General features: G+C 43.0%; 1 protein-coding gene across 1 annotated transcript in view; it reads right to left on the bottom strand.

Moving 5' to 3' along the window:
- Positions 1 to 17,995, bottom strand: part of BMPER (BMP binding endothelial regulator) — a 290,926-nt gene that overhangs the window by 118,011 nt on the left and 154,920 nt on the right. The window contains exons 8-11 of the mRNA XM_004702768.2: positions 15,475 to 15,584; positions 10,970 to 11,110; positions 8,781 to 8,885; positions 4,479 to 4,524 (exon numbers count right to left, since the gene is read on the bottom strand). Coding sequence (XP_004702825.1) covers positions 4,479 to 4,524; positions 8,781 to 8,885; positions 10,970 to 11,110; positions 15,475 to 15,584 — 402 coding nt within the window. The remainder of the gene's footprint in view (positions 1 to 4,478; positions 4,525 to 8,780; positions 8,886 to 10,969; positions 11,111 to 15,474; positions 15,585 to 17,995) is intronic.

Here is a 17,995-nt window from a genome sequence, read left to right as displayed (position 1 = left end):
GGGAGGGGGGAGCGGGGAGGGAGGGGAAAATGAGGACCTAATGTCGGGGGTTTAAATGAAGAGAAAATGTTTTGAGAAACGATGTATAAATGCGCTTTACACAATTGATGTGTGTATGGATTGGGATAACACTTGTATGAGCCCCTAATAAAATGTTAAAAAAAAACAAAAAACTACAACATTTTTATATAAACAGAAAGTAAAGGAACCTGCAAAAATAAGAACAACATTTAAAGAAGTATTGAAGGAAGTCCTTCATACAGAGAACCAGCAGTCTCAGACAACAACAAAAGATTATGGCAGAGGATGGCATTGGCTGGGTATCAGGTAGTAAATGCTCAAAAATAAATGAAAGCTAAAAGACTTCAAACAGGGAACCAGATATGTCTGTCTGTAAATGATGACAAGGTCATAACCAAAAGAGGGAATAAATAGTATAGTTTTAGAATTTTCATATGGAAAGGAAGTCAAGGCAATCATAAAATAAGACTACTTTAAACTTAGGAAGATAGATGAAAATTTCAAGGTAACTACAAAGAAACTTTAAAAACCTAATTACCAATAGAAACGAATAAGACAATAAGTACAAATTCAATGAGAAAAGAAACAAAAAGAAAATCCATAAACAAGAAGAACTTAGCACAGAAAATTAAGCAAAGAAACCATCAACACCACAACACACACACACACACACACACGGACAAGAGAACGTGATAATAAATTCATTCCTACTGATAATTAAAGAGAATATAAATATATTAAATGTACCAGTAAAGAGAGACCGAGTAGCACAATGGATAAAAAAACAAGACCCATCAATATCCCCGTGTAAGAGGCACACCTTAAACAAAAACATAAACTAAGACTCAAAGGATGGGGAAAAAAATCAAGCAAATAATCACCAAAAAAGACCAATGGTGGCAATATGGATCTCTGATAAAATAAACTTAAAGGCAAAATCCAGCATTAAAGATAAGGAAAGTCATTATAGAAGAAGTCTTCAGAAAAGTCATAGACTAATGGAATGAAAAGATAATGAAATTTCTCCACAAATGTTTTGAAGTCCCTAGTATGATTAAGGAGACCTGGTGGCAAAATGGGGCACCCATTATGTGGCTAGCACCACCACCACCAGTTCTAAATCACCAGTCACTCTGTGGGAGACAAATGAGGCTTTCCAGTCCTTTAATGAGTTTTAGTCTCAGAAACCCACAAGGGCGGTTCTGCTTGTCCTACTGGGTTGCTATGAGTGGAAATTGACCCAATGGGAGTGAGTTTTTAGTAGGATGATTAAAAATAAATCCATCAAGAGAATATAACTATAAAAAATATGCAGTCACTCATGACAGAGTTCTGAAATACATGAGACAAAATTGACAAAATTGAACAGCACATTTTTAGTGCAGTTTTGTGGTAAAAGTAGGTGCCTTGGCTGATATTCGGATCAGCTTATACTCAACCATATACAGTATGTAAGGCAGTCTTCCCATCCGTGTCTCTAAGGAGCACTCTGACCTTATTTCTTCCAACACAGATCACTTTGTCTTTTAAGCAGTCAGTCCATGGGACTTTCCTCAATTACTAGATTCATAGATTACTCTATGGCCACAAAGTGAAGTTTGAAAAGGAACTATTGAGAGCAATTCCCACTCATTTACAATCGCCACTCAAAATACAAATACATAAGAATAAATTGACCAGGGATGTAGAAGACCTATACTAAGAAACTGAAAAGTGAGAGACGGAGAGAAAGAGAGACCTCCATAAGTGAAAGAAAATTACCATGGACAAGGCTTAACAAAATGCAAGTTCAATCCAAATTCCAACAGTATTTTTAAACAGATGGAACATGCTTGTATGAAAAGGAAAGTAAGCAGAGTTCTACCTTAGAAGTAAACCTGAATAGGAGGGCTCGTACAAAGAGATCGTAGAACATGTTGTAAAACCACAGGCGTCCAAACAGCCTAGCATCAGTACAAAACAGTCAAGCAGCAGCACAATGATAGTCACATATACCAACTGAACCAAACTGACATCCACATATAAATCCTTCCAACTGTGAACGGGTCATCCTTGGCAAAGGGACAAAGTCCATTGAATGAGGAAGAGACAATCTCCTTAATAAATGGTGCTGACAAAACCTTAGAAAAATGAAACAGGGCCCTTTCCTCACACCATGCATAAATGCTTACTCAAAATGTAACAAAGACCTAAATATAAGTATACAGCCTAAAAGTGAAAAGAATATGCAATAAAATATAAGGACAATGTTAAGGGTCTTAATATATGGCATAAATACAATTAAATGCAATCTAAACATAATTAAAAATGCAGGAACAGCAAAAGATCAATTATACAAATAGCATCTCCTAAAAATAAATACTCATACATACAAAAAATTCACCTGTTAAAAAAAATGTATACAGATTGGAAACATTTTTTAGCAATGACTTATCTGACCTAGAACTACTTTTCAGCCAAATAATAGACAAGCTCATAAGAAACAGAAACACCCAAGAGGAATGTGTTCCTTAGACTGTGTGTGTTCCTTAGACTGTGTTCCTTAGACTGACCTATATGAGCTAAAAGGGCATTTGCCCCAAAGCAAAAATGAGAAAGTGGGAAGGGGCAGAAAACTCCAGGAGGAGAGCGCTGATACGCTGTGAGAATACAACCAATGTTAGGGAACATTTCATGTGCAAACTATCAAATGCGAAACTCAATTGCTCTGTATTCTTTTACCTAAAGCAAAATAGAAAAAGAAAGAAAAAAGCAACTAGTTTATTAATCAGAGCTAATTCTGTTTGCTGCGTTAATGTTTTGCCTCTACTAAGTAATATTTCTTTTACCTTCTTTGAGTTACTATGTGTCTATATATGTTAGTCTCTTTAAAGGAAGTTTCTTCCATTCAACCTATAATGTAATTTTCATTATTTCAATCAGTCATTTCTTCCAGTGTATAATTGATTCAGAACTCTCTGCTTATAAAAATAATGAGACAAAATGGATAGATTCATCATGTGTGTTTTTGTGTGTGTGCATATACCTACATAGATAGAGATATATCTACATTTCCACTCATACTTTGGCTTGAAATAGTTGTGATCCTGGAACTTATGCCACCAGCCTTTCAAATACCAGCTGAGTTCCCCATTGCAGGCAGCTTACAGTAGAGCTTACAGACTAGGAATAAAGTGCTTGTGACCTACTTCTGAATATTAACCAATGAAAACTCAATTCATTGCAGCAGAATATGGTCTAATATAATATTAGAAGATGAATCCTCTTGGTTGGAACACTCAAAATACACAATGTAGGCAACAATGGGCTCAAACACATCAACCACTGTGAAGAATACAGGGCCAGGCAATGATCCCTTTGTTCACAGGCGTGCCCATGAGCAGCAGCTGACTCAACACAACCAATAAAACAACATCCGAGCCAGTGTCTACGATCACTAAGCAATCTGACAAAAGGATCAGAGCCAGGATAACTCTTTGTAACACAAACTCCGATTGTCAGCCAGTCCAAGACACAAACTTGCTCCCCCGCGAAGGATGCCTTTCAAAGGTCATCAGAGCCCACTTTTCCATGCCTAACTGACTCATCAAATACTTTGCAATAGATTTCATGGCTTCGTTAATCCTGTTTATCATACATCGGGCTCCATTTGACAGTGACATTACTCGTCTTCCTCTTTAAAAACAAAACAAACAAAAAAACACTTGAGAAATCTCTCTCAGAATCACAGGAATCCAAAGAGGACTGAAATGGCAATTGACTAATACATCCAGGCATCTGTCTACATATGGGGATGATATGAAACCTGTTTCTGTGTTCTGTCTGTGCGACCGGAGGGACAGTTCCAGACGGCTTTCAGAGAGAACCTTCAAGGACTCAGTGGGAAAACAGGAAGGTCAAACCCTGGTCAGTTCAATGACCTCGTGTTTCATCTTTGCCAACAGCAGTGCTGGACGCACCCAGGTGAGTTGGTGATAATGTTGAGGAGGAGTGAGGGTGCGGGAATAGCAGCTGTCTGGTTTCATAATAATGGAAGGAAAATCCTTCCTAGGTTAGATGTAATGTTTGGTTTAGCTGGATAGCATGATCTCCGTCTAGATGACTGCAAATTCTATTAGCAGTGAACATTCAGTTATCTGGTCCTTTTAAAAACCTCATCAGACCATTTATCTTCTTAATTTCCCAAGCAACAAATTCAGATGGAAACATCTCTATGTGTCTCAAGTGTGCTTCTCTGAGAGGGTTATGACAGCTTTAAATATACGTTGTGGCATGGGGCAATCCCGTTCTATACCTACAGAAATAAAATGCACATAAAACTTAAAAGAAAAAAGCAAACAGTTGTCTGGAGGTGACGCTGACTCAAGGTGACACGTATCACACCATATTCCCTGTTGCACTTATAAAATGCCAAGCAAATAATAGCAATGCCACATTTTCAAAAGGAATGCACTTACTTTCTGTGCAAATAGGACAACATCCTTTCCTGTTGAGAATTTTACCCTAATCAAGAGAAAAACAAATAACAGGTTAGTATTGAGAAACAGGATCTGTTGAGGACACATCTCTTATTTAAACCTAAAACCAGATAAATCAATGAAATCCATGCAAGCTGTATTTGCACTCAATGCCCAGATGGTGATGGTGATGATGAAAAGGAAGTTTCAAATAGCAGGTTCTAGGGCCATGCAAACACATTCAAAAAGCTTTTTTCTCCACCCGCCGGCCCCCACCTCTGCGCCCTAAGAAACATAATACCTAAAGGACTCATTGGTGTGATTTTTCTCACATGGAAGAAAGACGGAGACAATCTGCCCTCAAGCTTTTCACTTATATCTAAATGCAGCCTCCTGGAGACCAAGTGCACATATAAAACTGGAATTGTCTATCAATCTCCCCGTCCACACAAGGCCTTCATTCTGCCTTTGCTGGCTGGAGGAGCCCAGATAATAAAACAGCCCCTAAGCTGAGGCTCCTCCGGTCCTATGGCTATGAGAAATAACCCATAGGAGATCAAGTTCAGTCAGATGTCTTCTTTTAGAAAGTGGTGTGTTATCCATTTTAAGGCATCTTTATCCCATCAAAGCCTATGAAACTGAGAGTTTTGAAATGCTGAGTAATTTTCCATTACCTTTCTGGAAATACAGCACAATCTCCAACATTGCATTTCATTTAATTTTAATGTCTGGCATTGAAAGGAGGAAGCCTAATTTCTGGGCCCACAGCAGAGAACCCCATTGTCTTATCCCTGTCTCGATGGCGAGGCACAGAGAAACAAGAAATGTGGAAGGAGGTGATGTCAACAAAAACCCAATGAGATGTTTGACTCCTGGAATCGAACATCAGGGAGTGAAACGAGTTGAGTTAATACATCAGATATAGTTGGGTTTCATCAATATTAAACATTCCTGTGACCATTGTTATACAAGGTGATCAAAAGTTCAAAGAAGACAGTGAGGGCTGTCCCCCATGATGAGGGCAGTGAGTGTCTCTGAACTGCACGCATGAAGCATGTTTGGAATGGCCAATGGCTTTGTGGATATTTTACCCATATGAAATGAAATAAAAAACATATGCAACAAACATGTGGGTATTTCCCTTTCTATAGATAAAGAAATGAATGTCTTGCAATACAGGAGTAAATAATAGTATTAGTAATAATAGCGATCTCACTGGCATTGAGTCGCTTCTGACTCACAGGACTGAAATTGCCCCTGAGGGTTTTGGAGACTGCAAATCTTTAGGGTGTAGCAAGCCCCACCTTCCTCCCACAAAGCTGCTGGTGGTTTTGAACTGCTGGCCTGGCCGTTAATTTGTTGTCCAGCTGCAACTTCCTATTTACTAGGGGTGGTAGTTGCAAAACCAAACCTAATTTGCATGCGTCTAAAGGCCATACTCTTCCTGTTGTGGGGTTTTATCCTCCTTAGTCTTTCATCTCCAAGGGGATTTAATATTTACTGAGTTTCTATTATGCCCGAGACAGAGTGCTGTGCATTCTTACAAACTTGAGCTCATTTAAACTTCACAAGCTTCCAAATACTCCTTAGCCCCTGTTAATGAAGAACAGGAACCGTGTTGGATTCATTTTTGCACCAGCTAGACCTCAAACAAAGGCAATGACAAATTTGAATGAGACGTAAAGTTCAGCCTCACTCAGCTGTCCCACGGATGGGGTCCCCCTTCGCCCCCCCGCATATTTGCTTGGCCTAGAGACCTGTTACCTATTCAGCACAGAAATGGCCTCCAGCCTCTCCTGTCTGAAAGTCATCAGGGACTAAGGCCAATGAGGTCAGCTCAGGTCCATGGAGTGATGGCAGCAGGGGAGGGATAGACTACAGTCTCTATGCAAATGATGGCGAGCCATTGAAAACCACAACCACCACAACAGCAGGTGAGCAATAGGATGTCCTGCACCTGCACCTCTGAATAATTTTTGAGGCCCTTTTTCAGGGAAAAAAAAAAAGGAGAGACTCAAGCAGGCAATAACCCTCAAATAAGTGAACAATATATCAAGGGCAGGGTGCGAAGTGAAATCCTCTGGGTTGTTCTGAACTGCATGGTACACTGAGCACGTGGTGGTCTCATCTATAAAATGTGCTGGTCTGAGAATCCACCTCAGAAGAGGGGTCTCAGCATGAAGTGAGGGGAGCCCACTGACTACACAGAGATTGTCAGCACCCGTCAGACGTGACAGTGGCGTCCCAATGACCAGTTCCCATTAGAATCTTCACAACCGTTCTCAAAAATGACTCTTTGCTGTCTTTTAGGGAATTGGCAGAGAGACCAGAGAAACCCAGCCATAAGATTCTTCTTCAACAAGACACACGTAGTTCTGGGCAAAGAAGTGTGCAGTAGCCAGGAAGGATGGAGCAGGGGCTACAGGCTGCTGCTTCTACTTATTTTTGTTGTTTTTTTGTAATTTCCCCCGGGTATTGCAAGGGAAGGCAAGCAAGTGCTTAACAGGCTTCCCAAGGTGGAGGTAAGTTATCTTCCAAAGACCTTGTGCTGGCCCCTGGAGAAGGGAAAGTGTGAACCAGAGGACAGGTGGAAAGCTGCCTAGAAACACAAAGGTGGCCCTGGGGCAGGAGCTGGGCATTGGCAAGCTTGGAGGAGATGTGGGTGGGGTGGGGCCCGGGAAAGTCCCGCTTGGAGAGAGCTGGATGCTCCCAGTCCAACGGGTCCCCAAAGAAGAATGGCTAATGAGATGCTGCTGCTATGAAGAGCGTCCACCTCCTTGATGCAGGAGGACAATACGAGCCATCAACCCCACTACAAGTGGCAGAACTCAGTGAAGCTGGTGCCTCCGCATTGGCCTGCTCAGGCTAGTTACGTGAACCACCAGGTTGGCACAGCAGCCTGTTTTGGCCTTGTAGAATAAGGAAGCCCATTATTGCTAACATGTGCTGCAAGAGTTCATTAACAGTGGAGCTTCCCCAAGGACTGGCATCAATGATGTGATCCCATTTGTCCCAATGAATATTTATGAGTAGGCCACGTTGGAGTCTATTGATTTTTTTTCACCCTTCTTCTTCCGTCTGTTATGTGAGGTTTTATGTCTGAGGATTTTTAAAGCAAGACTAATTAGGGTTTGTTTTCTCTCTCTCTCTCTCTCCTCCCCCCACTCTCCTTGATTCAGTTGTGCAATAGCAACAGCTGTTGTTTTTTGTACCTCATTTGGCACTCAAGTAAAAACAGCAACTTTTTGTTTATAATGATAACAGAAATGAATGAAATGAAAGCTTTCTATAGCAGAGAAAGAAGGGCATGTCCATTATATGTGGATCTGATTTTCAATTCACTAGAAGGTATGAATAGGCTTGACATTTTCCCCCAATGCTCGACACCTTGAAAGGTTTCAAGTTGCTGAAGTGAATTCAGTGAGGCTCAGACTTAAAAGATAATGGTTTTTATTCAATGCGCTGGAACTATGGGTTTCTGAAAGGAGAAATTTCCATACGGATGATCTTTCCATCTGGGACTCTGGTGCATATAAACCAGAGTTAGAGAAGACGCTCTTCAATAAAGGGGTTTGGGTTGTTGCTAAGCAGGAGAACCCCATGGGGGATTTATTAACAGCCACAGATGAACAGACTTAAAAATTGTGGGGAAATGCATGCTCTTTTAATTCCATTTTTCCATGAACTTTTTTAACTAACACCCCTCCTCCAAAATTATCTAGAACGATTTTTAGAAGGAAAGGGGTTAGAGAAGTAAGAGAGGAGTAAAAAGCAAAGGGTGGATGCGAGGGCAAGTAGAAAATCCAGCAAAGGAAAACGAGAGAGCAGGTGGAATCGGAGTGTGAGGATTGGTGGGAAGCAGCCAGGAGAAGGGTACTTGGGCAAGGGCACGGTAAGAACTATGTTCAATGTCAGGCTAGACTCTAGATGGGGACTGTTAAAAAAGAAGGAGCTGGGCTTGGCAAAGGACATTTGGCTATTTGGGAAGTTGAACACTTGAGGGATCTGGAATCTGGGTTTAGAAAAGTGGTTCTCAACCTTCCTAATGCCACCACCCTTTAATACAGTTCCTCATGTTGTGGTGACCCCCTCCCCGCCAACCATAAAATTATTTTCGTTGCTACTTCATAACTGTCATTATGCTACTGTTATGAATCAGCGAACCCTGTGAAAGGGTTGTTTGACCCCAAAGGGGTCGAGACCCACAGGTTGAGAACCACTGGTTTAGAAGCTGGCACAGGGCCATGCCATCCCCAAGGCATTTCCCAAGGCAGGTTAGCAAAGGAGAAAACCAGCCTGTACCTGAGGGCAGCTGCTGATGGGAATGCACTGCTTCTTGCGACACTCAGCCTTGCCTTTCACACAAGCACAGATGGTGCAGTTAACAGAGGACCACATCTCTCCATCCTATAGGAGAAAGCATAGAATTCGCTGTTAGCTGGAGGCACGGAGAAGCTAACCCAACAGATGGCAGTTTTTCTGCCAAGGACAGGCTACCTTATCTTGACTGAGCTATGCCATTGCTAGAGGAGAGACTGAGGTGTTTATCTGCACCCAGCCAAATGTCAGATGACAATCAGTGGGGGCTTGGCAGGGTTGGCTTTTATGTGTCTGCATATGTGTGTGTGTGTGTGTGTACATATGAATGTGTTATATATCTCTATGTGTGTGTGTTCCCCTCCATAAGATATATCAAAAATATTCATGTGTGGCCAGGTCCGGATTGCATCTCCATGCACTGGGAGATAGTCAAATGTGAATGCTCATACATGATGCAGTAACAGATAGTCAAATATGAATGCTCATACATGATGCAGTAACAAATAAGTAACGTCCCCTTGTTTGATTAGACTGAGATGTTTAAGCTGTCCCAGGCACCAGCAGTTAATTGAGATGTTCAGCGATGTTCAGTTCGTTCCCAGATGCGTCATTGCTCTGTATCACATGGGACATGAATATGCAAAGAAGAGTCTAATTCTAAGACTTCCTAATGCCCAGGCAGACATTGGATTTACAAGTCATTTAAATTGTGGAGCCAGACAATAGGCCAAGCACCACTCTGATATGGTATTTTCCCCCCCAGATGTAATATACCCCCTTGGAAGATTTCTTAGATCCTTGCTCCACCAGAAAAAGTCATGTGAGAACTTTCTTTGGCTCACTGCCTTTAAAATCTACAATTGCCAAACACACGGCTGGCACACAAAGACCTAGTACCTCCTGAGGAGAGGCAGGGGGATACATGTGTGTGAAAGAGATGCTCACACGCAACAAAGGTGGGCCTGAAACCAAACAAGGATTATTCCCCGAACTTGTAGATCCAAGGAGCAGCGTGTTCGAGTTAGAGAAACACGTCAAATCTTTGAGGATGTCAAATGCCCTCTCAGTTTTTAAAGATAACAGAGGGACTAACTACCCTATTATAACTTATTTCTCAGGAGAGAAAGATCTAACTGCATGTCTAGCACTCGTGACTCTGTAAATTATGTCAGGTCTCAGCCACTTTCTTCGAAGGAGACTTGTAGATGTCTGGCCCACAACACTACCATCTGGGTGTTTTGGCGAGCAAGGATGACTTTAAGAAATAAGGACATGGGTGGCTCTGAAAACTGGTATAAATGGGACCTATGTCGGTCCTCCTTTCCATGGAGAGAACTTCTCACGGATTCCATAAGCACTGAATCCTCTCCCTCCCTCTGTCACATAAGCATTGGGAACATGGCATCTGGGCCGATACAGCATGCCTACAGCATTTCCACCACGGAGGGAATCCAGAGTCTTGATCTGCATAAATATCAAGCTTTCCTTCTCCAAAAGTCAAAATTCAACTTCTTCAGGTACAATTTCCCTCCCCCCTTGAGAAATGGGCTCCATGGAAGCACTGTTCATAAAGACAGCACGCCTACATCCTGAAGTTCACATGGCCACTGCACAGTTTCCTACCGGGGACATCAAACAACAGCATACAATGCACACCTGCAATCCAACTTGGACACGTTGATTGTGACAGGGCTCACTCACCTCCTGGATTGTCTTCTAATCCCGTGGATCTCCCCAGCTGAACAGTCACCAAATGAGAAAGTCTGTCTTTGAAGAGGCAGCTGCTAAAAGCTCCTCAAATGATCAAATGATCAAACTAACCTGGTTGGGACCTTGACAAGGGTCACTAAGCAGTCCAGCTGAAAGAGAACCTCTCTGGAATGTGGGTACCACAGCCCCACCAGCAGGGACCATCTTTTCAACTCAATCAGAGGGAAGCCACATGTTTAAAAGGTTCTGTTTTCTCACAGGTGTAAGAAGAGTCCCTTTTAAAAAAAATAGAGGCAGGAAAAACATTTTCCAAGCAATTGTTACTCTGTCTCAAACCGTGCTTCTCTCTTACACACATGCATACAGGTGTATATGAAGCATGGAGAAATCTAACCAATGTGTTGTTTGGAGCTGTTTAAGAACCCATCAGCTGGGTCACGTGAGCGTGGTTGGGGACGTACCCGGAAGACCTTGTTGCCAAAGGTGCACACGTTCATCTCCTCGGGGGGGATGTGCAGGAGGCAGTCTTCACAGCAGGCCTCCTGGTCTCGGTCGCAGCTCCCAGGACGGGAACACTTCTTCTTACACACCACGGTGGAGTCCTGGTAGCCCAAAGGGACACAAGGCATGAAAACTGGTCTCTCCTCCACCCTCCACCCCAACCTCAGGCATCTTCCCTGGCATTCCATGAGCAGTATAAATCCATCTCTGTCTTCTTTATGTACCATATTTGAATGTATTGTAAATAATCCATTCGTTGAAAAATAGTATTGGTTGATTCGCAACTTGGACTACATGATGAGGAAGATGTGAAGAGTAAGGTAATACTCTATCTTCTAAGGGACTAAAATGTAAAGCTTCAGGATAGTTATCATTCAGTTCTGACCTGTGTGTGGCAAAAAGGCTCACTTCCTGTGGTCCAAACGACTTCCTTCTTCCTGCCCTTTTTATTTTTCCATATCCTACATTACTCGTGTTTGTTGGGGTCTTCTCTAGGGCCACCGTACAGGAGTTCAGCACAGAAGCAAAATATTTTTCTTTTTTTAACAAAGAGTAAAATTAAGAGCTGGTGTTCCATCTCAAAACGAAACTCCTCAGATGTGCTTTGTTCACAAAAGCACCAAATGAATGCCTTCCAAATGAGACCTGGGAGTTGGGGTTCTGCTAGAAGTTGTATCACCATCACTGGCTATCCAACCTCTGCAGGTGGCATGTGTATATCTGTAACTCAAAGGGGTTTCTTTACAGAGTGAGTTAACAAGTTTTATAAAAAATGCAATCAGGTAAATTCTACCGACTAATTCGGTTAACAATACATTCAGAAAAGTTAGGGACAATAAACTTCTCTAGTGCCCATTTTCCAGCCAACAGGATAGAACCTCATCTGGACTTGGTCAACAGTTGGAATGGCAGTAAGAACCTTTATAAAACCGAGCCGAAGATGTGCATGGATGAAAGAAGTTGTCCATTGACCCCTTCAAAGTGTCAAGACAGAGTAAGACTAATGACAGAGAGACCCAACCCAACCTAAGCCCAAGTCCCAGACCCTAGCAGCAAGCTGTGAGAAAGCACTCATTCCTAAGAACCAACTACAAAAAGTTTATGCTAAAGGACCGATGCCGCTTCTGCAGCCTCTCTTGCAGCTTCTGTGTTAATTCTATGACTTCAAGAGGTACTTCCCATACCATCTACTATACTCAAATCGATTTGTTCGTGAAAGCTTAGGGGGACCACGAGATGCTACCCCAGAAACAGCAGCAACAGTAACAAAAATGTAGCATTTGACATTCATTTATTTTTTCGTTCTAGTAGCATGATATAGAAGGTGCTCCTTAAAAGTGAGAGTGGGGAGCCTTTGCTTCACATGCTTTATACACATTATCTTGAGCAAGCTGTCAGCTCACTCAAGGCCATTCAGTCAATGCCAGTTCATAGTGAGCCTGGAGGGCTGGGTCGGGCTACCCCTGTGGGCTTATGAGACTGTAACTCTTTATGAGAGTAGAGAGCCTTGTCTTTCTCCCTTGAAGCAGTTGGTGGTAGCAAACTGCTGACCTTGAGGTTAACAGCCCAACACATAACTACTATACCATGAGGGTTCCTTCAGCGGAGAGCAGTTCTGCAGAAAGGGCATCCTGGGTGGTAGAGGGCCAGTGAAAAGGAAGAAGGCCCTTAGCAGGATAGATCCCCACAATGGCTGCAATAATGAGCTCAAACACAACAACAATGGTGCGGATGGTCCAGGACCAAGTGGTGTCTCAGCCCATTGTGTACGGGGCCACCATGAGTCAGAGTCAACAGGACCGTGACTCACAACAACAGCCGAGTGAAGCAGTGAAAAAGGATAGTGTTTAGTGTCAAAGGACCAAGTGAGAATTCTTGCTCCTTTATGAGGTGTGTGAACTTGAGCAAATTCATCTCCCTTAGCCTCTGATTCTTCATCTTCGAAAGTGGAGATGCGGATACTTACTTCTCAGGTTACTGTGGGGTTTCTATCAACTGTGTGAAGTACCTGGCATGGTAACTGGCATGTGGAAATTATTAGAAATCCTTTAATAAGTCAGAAAAACATAAATCCTTTGTGAGCATTGATTTCTGGTGAGAAAAACAAGGGTGCTCACTAATTCTCAAACAACACACCCACTACAGTGTGGGCCAGCACTGCATTCCACCATGAGAATATGACGATGGTTACACGTCTGTCCTCAAAGGGCTCAGGGTAAGAGAGGCGGTAACTAGGTAAGCAAATAAATTCTACTACCACACATAAAAATAGAATCAGTAAGTTTATAGAGGTAGCAGAGAAGAGGGAATGATTACCTAGCTAGGTGGGTCTGAAAGCCTGCCTGCAGAGGGTAACATCTGAGAAAGGGTGTTGTGGATAATGAGGAGTTTGCACATTCAATGTTGCAAATTTAACAAAGGTAAAAACCCCTAAACCAAATTCATGACCATCAAGTGGAGGTCAACCGAAAGCAACCCTATAAGACAGGGTAGAACTGCCCCTGTGAGTTTCTGAGACTGTACTTCTTTTTTGAAAATGTTTTCTGAATATTAATTGCATAATATAAAGAAGAGAAACTTAGATCTACAAAATATTTGTGAAAATTGCCATGAATTCTTACATTTTTGACATTCTAATTGCCCTCACGCCTTCCATATATGTGCCTTTTCAATTTTTTTTGGTTTTTGATTTTCATTGTGTTTATATATTTTTTTTAATCATTTTATTGGGAGCTCATACAATTCTTATCACAATCCATACATACATCCATGTGTCAAGCACATTTGTACATTTTGTTGCCATCATCATTCTCAAAACATTTGCTTTCTACTTGAGCCCTTAGTTTCAGCTCCTCATTTTTCCCCTCACTCCCTGGCCCCCCATGAACCCTTGATAATTTATAAATTATTATGATTTTGTCATGTCTTACACTGTCTGATGTCTCCCGTCACCTACGACACTGTACGTCTTTATCGGAGTAGAAAGCCTCATCTTTCTCTCTCTGAGCAACTGGTGGTTCAAACTGCTGGCCTTGTGGCACAGCATGTAACCACTACGCCACCAGGGGTCCTTAATGTAGGTAAAAGCACGGCCAGTTTGAAGGCCCAGCGCCATGAAGCCACCGTGTGCTCTGAGAATGATCACACAGATCCTGGCCCCTGCAGTGTAAATTGTGAGGGGCACTGGGTGGGATTGCTGAAGGGGGGCCACTAACAGGTAGAAATTAACTTTGATTACTCAATCAGGTTGTAGATTGATCCTTCTAACAGTCAATTTCCCAAAGATAACAGAGAATTCATACTCTGATAAAGTACCCTCTTGAATGAACAGGATTAATTACACTCCTTGATGAGCAAGGGGATGTGTTGCCTATTCGGCTCCATGAGGATCCATGCATTACTAATTCCACTCCACAGGATGCCTGGCTTTCCTGCAAGCAAGGGGATTGGGAATGTGATGTCTTTCATCAGACTCAGTACCCTCAGGAAGAAATCGTGACCTGTGACATTCCTAGAGGGGCAGAGAGGTCCTGGGGGGGCGGGGGGCAAGGCAAACAGAAGGAGCTATGTTGTGTTTAGCATTGTATAATGCAAACCACAAGAGAGGGAAGGAGCCTTAGGAAAGCATTCTCCGGCTGAGGAATTACTCCATTTCAGTGCCAAGGAACAGATAGTTCAGCAGGACCCAGTCACCCACCTCCAAGCAGTGCGTGCTACTTAGCAAGCGTGCCTCAAGGCATCAGGAAATGTGGCATTCTAATCCCAGTTACTGACTCATTACTGAACTGAGCAAATATCTCCCTCTCCCTGCCGAGTCCTTTGGCTGTTAAAAACAAAACACTACCACTGTGCATTCTCCTAGCATTATCATTAAAATGGATGGGGTTAGCGGACTGAAGGAAAGCCCTAATGTTCTCTGTGATCAATGTTTCCATGATAAAATACTGCTGCACAACTATGTGTGTGGAACATGTGCAGCCTATGAATGAGTGGTGTGTAGTCCTTTGCCCATCCGGAGCAATGGCAATCCTTGAACAGCCGTTAGACGTGAGTAAAGTGGGCAGCAGCGCACAACATCCAGGTTTCTCTCTGTTGTGAATTGAAAATCTGTCCTGTTCTCTTCTCCTGGGTCTAATTAAAGCCATGCTTACTGGTAGGTGTGCCAGAAAATGCAATGTGGATAACTGTGGTCCAAGAGCTCTGCCTCCTGTATCTGTCTGACTGGGGAAAATTCTGCAGAAGGACTCTCAGAGTTCGGGGCTCACCACCAGGAGTTCACATATTGGTCCCTCGAAGATGACAGTGAGTTATAATTTGGGTCCCACATGAAGACTTCCTTGGTAACCCTGAGTTTGATTTCACTCGCGGAATGGCATCATTGCTTTCATTCAACTAAGGGCATCAACGAGGCCTCCTCCCAATAACACACCATGGGTAGGCAATGGCCCCATTAACGCCACCTTACCTTACAGGTGCACGCTGTGCAGTTGTTGTAGAGAAATGAGGATCCGTTGTCGTAGACATCACTGCGAAAGAGGCAGCTTCCAAAAGGGAGGTCAAACACCTTCCTCTGACCTAGAGGGAGCAAGAGCACAGCATAAGCAAGGCAATGCTCATTAAGGCCGGGTCTCCTCCACAGTCACCCTGCTGACTGCTAACCATCCACCACTGTCGAGTGGATGCCAAGTCACAGCGATGGTACGCAAGATTTGCAGACTAAATTTTTATGGGAGAGGTCAGCCTCATCTTTCTTCCTTGGAGCAGCTGGTGGGGTTAAGCCACCAACTATGTCCTTCACCTCTTACCTGTTAGCACCAGCATGGCTCCTAAATTATTCCCAGAAATCTCTATCAGAGAGGGTTTGGTTTGGTTTTGTTCTAAGAGTTTGTTTTCCACATTCAACCCTAGAAGCTCAAGACATCTTGATTAAGTGTTTCCGACAGTGGACCAAGAACACTGGGGCACAAGACTGCTGTCATGGCAGCCATCATTGACTGGAGAGACAAAACAGCAAATAGCATTCAATGCAACTGTATGGTACCTGTGAAAGAAGAGGCCAGCCCACGAATTGTGGAGGCCCGGAGGTTGCATGAGACTTCTTGGAGGAGACCTGTTGCTGGCGTTGTTGTTGGGTGCTGGGGAGTCAGTTCTGACTCATAGTAGTCTGAGGTACAAGAGAACAAAACACTGCCCAGTCCCGCCGCACCATCTTCGCAATGGGTCTTATGTCTGAGCCCATTGTTGTAGTCACTGTGTTAATCCATCTCGTTGAGGGCTTCCTATTTTTTTGCTGCCCCTCTACTTTACCAAGCATGATGTCCTCCTGGGACTGGTCTCTCCTGATAACATGGCCAAAGTTAACATGACTGTCTTTAAGGAGCAGTCTGACTATCCTTCTTATACCCCTGACTTGTTTTACCCCAGCTACGTCTTAAAGATCGAATACAATTACCAAGAAAACGGGTATTGGTGGGGAATGAAAGAGGGGGCCAAGACATCTCATAAAGAAATAGAACGAGCAATAATGAATAGCATCTCAACTGTAGAAACGATTTGTTGGAATAAACTGGTTAAGAGAGTTTAAAGTACAAATACAGGCAGAATTCAACACCACTTGCCAAGTGACAAACCTGTCTGAGGCGCTGTGTTCTGGAGAATGGGCTGGTTGTCCTGGATGTGAGGATTGAATGGTGACCAAAGGGGAGGAGCAAGCAAGCCCAGATTAGGAGTAATCCAAGCTCTTCATTTCTTTCAATATTCACAATTTCCATGGCCCACATCAAAGCATTTCCAAACTGTTGCCTTCATTAAACATAAGAAGCTAAGGTTTACTCCTCAGTTTTACATTCACCTCCATCTTCCATCTTGTAAGAGGATTCATAAGCCAGCTGCCATTTAGTTGATTTAAATTCACTGCAACCCCATGTAGATCAGAGTAATACGCAGCTCTGAAAGGTTTGCAATGGTTGATTGTTCAGGGATGGCGTTTTCTTCTGATGCTCCTCTGGGTGGGCAGAAACCTTCCGGTTTTTAATTAGCACTGGAAATCGGTAACCATTTGTGCCACTCAGGGACCTCAGACAGTTTAGTAGGGATCTCTGTTTCAACAAGCTTAATACGAATCTCTGGTTATTGTTAGGAGCCTTGGTGGGGTGGTGCTGTGAGTTAGGCACTGGGCTACTAATCCAGTCTTGGAAACCTTATAGAGGGCCACTACGCAAGAGACAGGACTGGGTGCCAGTGAAGTGGGTGTTGATTTACAGTAGGCTCAATCAAATGCTGGAAATATCTATAAATAAATACTAACTGCTGTTCTCACAATCAGAGCTATTGGAATCACCGTTACTGGGGGACAACAAAAAATATATTTTCCTCTTAGAGTCTACCTCAAAGCCAGGATATAGTATAAATTCAAATTTTACATAGAACACCCTATGCAGGGTTTCTGAGGCTGTAAATCTTCCTGGAGCAGACACCTTCATCAGGTTCCCTCGGAGAGGTGGGTGGGTTAACCAAAAGCACCACCAGCGCTCCTTCAGAAGAGAACGGCGAATTATACTGTTGATCCACACGTGCATTTCCTCGTGACCTCGAGAGGACTCGGTGACGTACAAAACGCCACTGAACATTCTTCTTGCCAATAACACATCACCACCTCGGGCCGCAGTCGTCCCATCAGTCTAGACCCCCAACGGGTGAGGCAGCAGTTACCGTACCCTGTATTCGTATCCTGACCTCCTGGGTGTTTTCATGTTCACACACAGGTCTTCAATCTCGTGAACTTTCTGAGAACTTACACTTGTAAATTGGAGGATTACTTACAAAACACAGAATGCATCCTTCCCTTAAATCCCCCTCTTAATCGACACTGAAGCATGAGAATCTTGTGCACCTGAGTTACATAGATTTGGGCCACCATATCAAATCACTCCTGTCAAGCCACACCATGCTTTTAGGGCATTATACATTTCAGAAACAGCCCTAAG

Source organism: Echinops telfairi, unplaced genomic scaffold (genome assembly GCF_000313985.2).
Source record: "Echinops telfairi isolate 266 unplaced genomic scaffold, ASM31398v2 ScPeMD7_23;HRSCAF=83, whole genome shotgun sequence".
NCBI lineage: Eukaryota > Metazoa > Chordata > Mammalia > Afrosoricida > Tenrecidae > Echinops > Echinops telfairi.
This window is presented reverse-complemented; position numbering and strand designations above follow the sequence as displayed.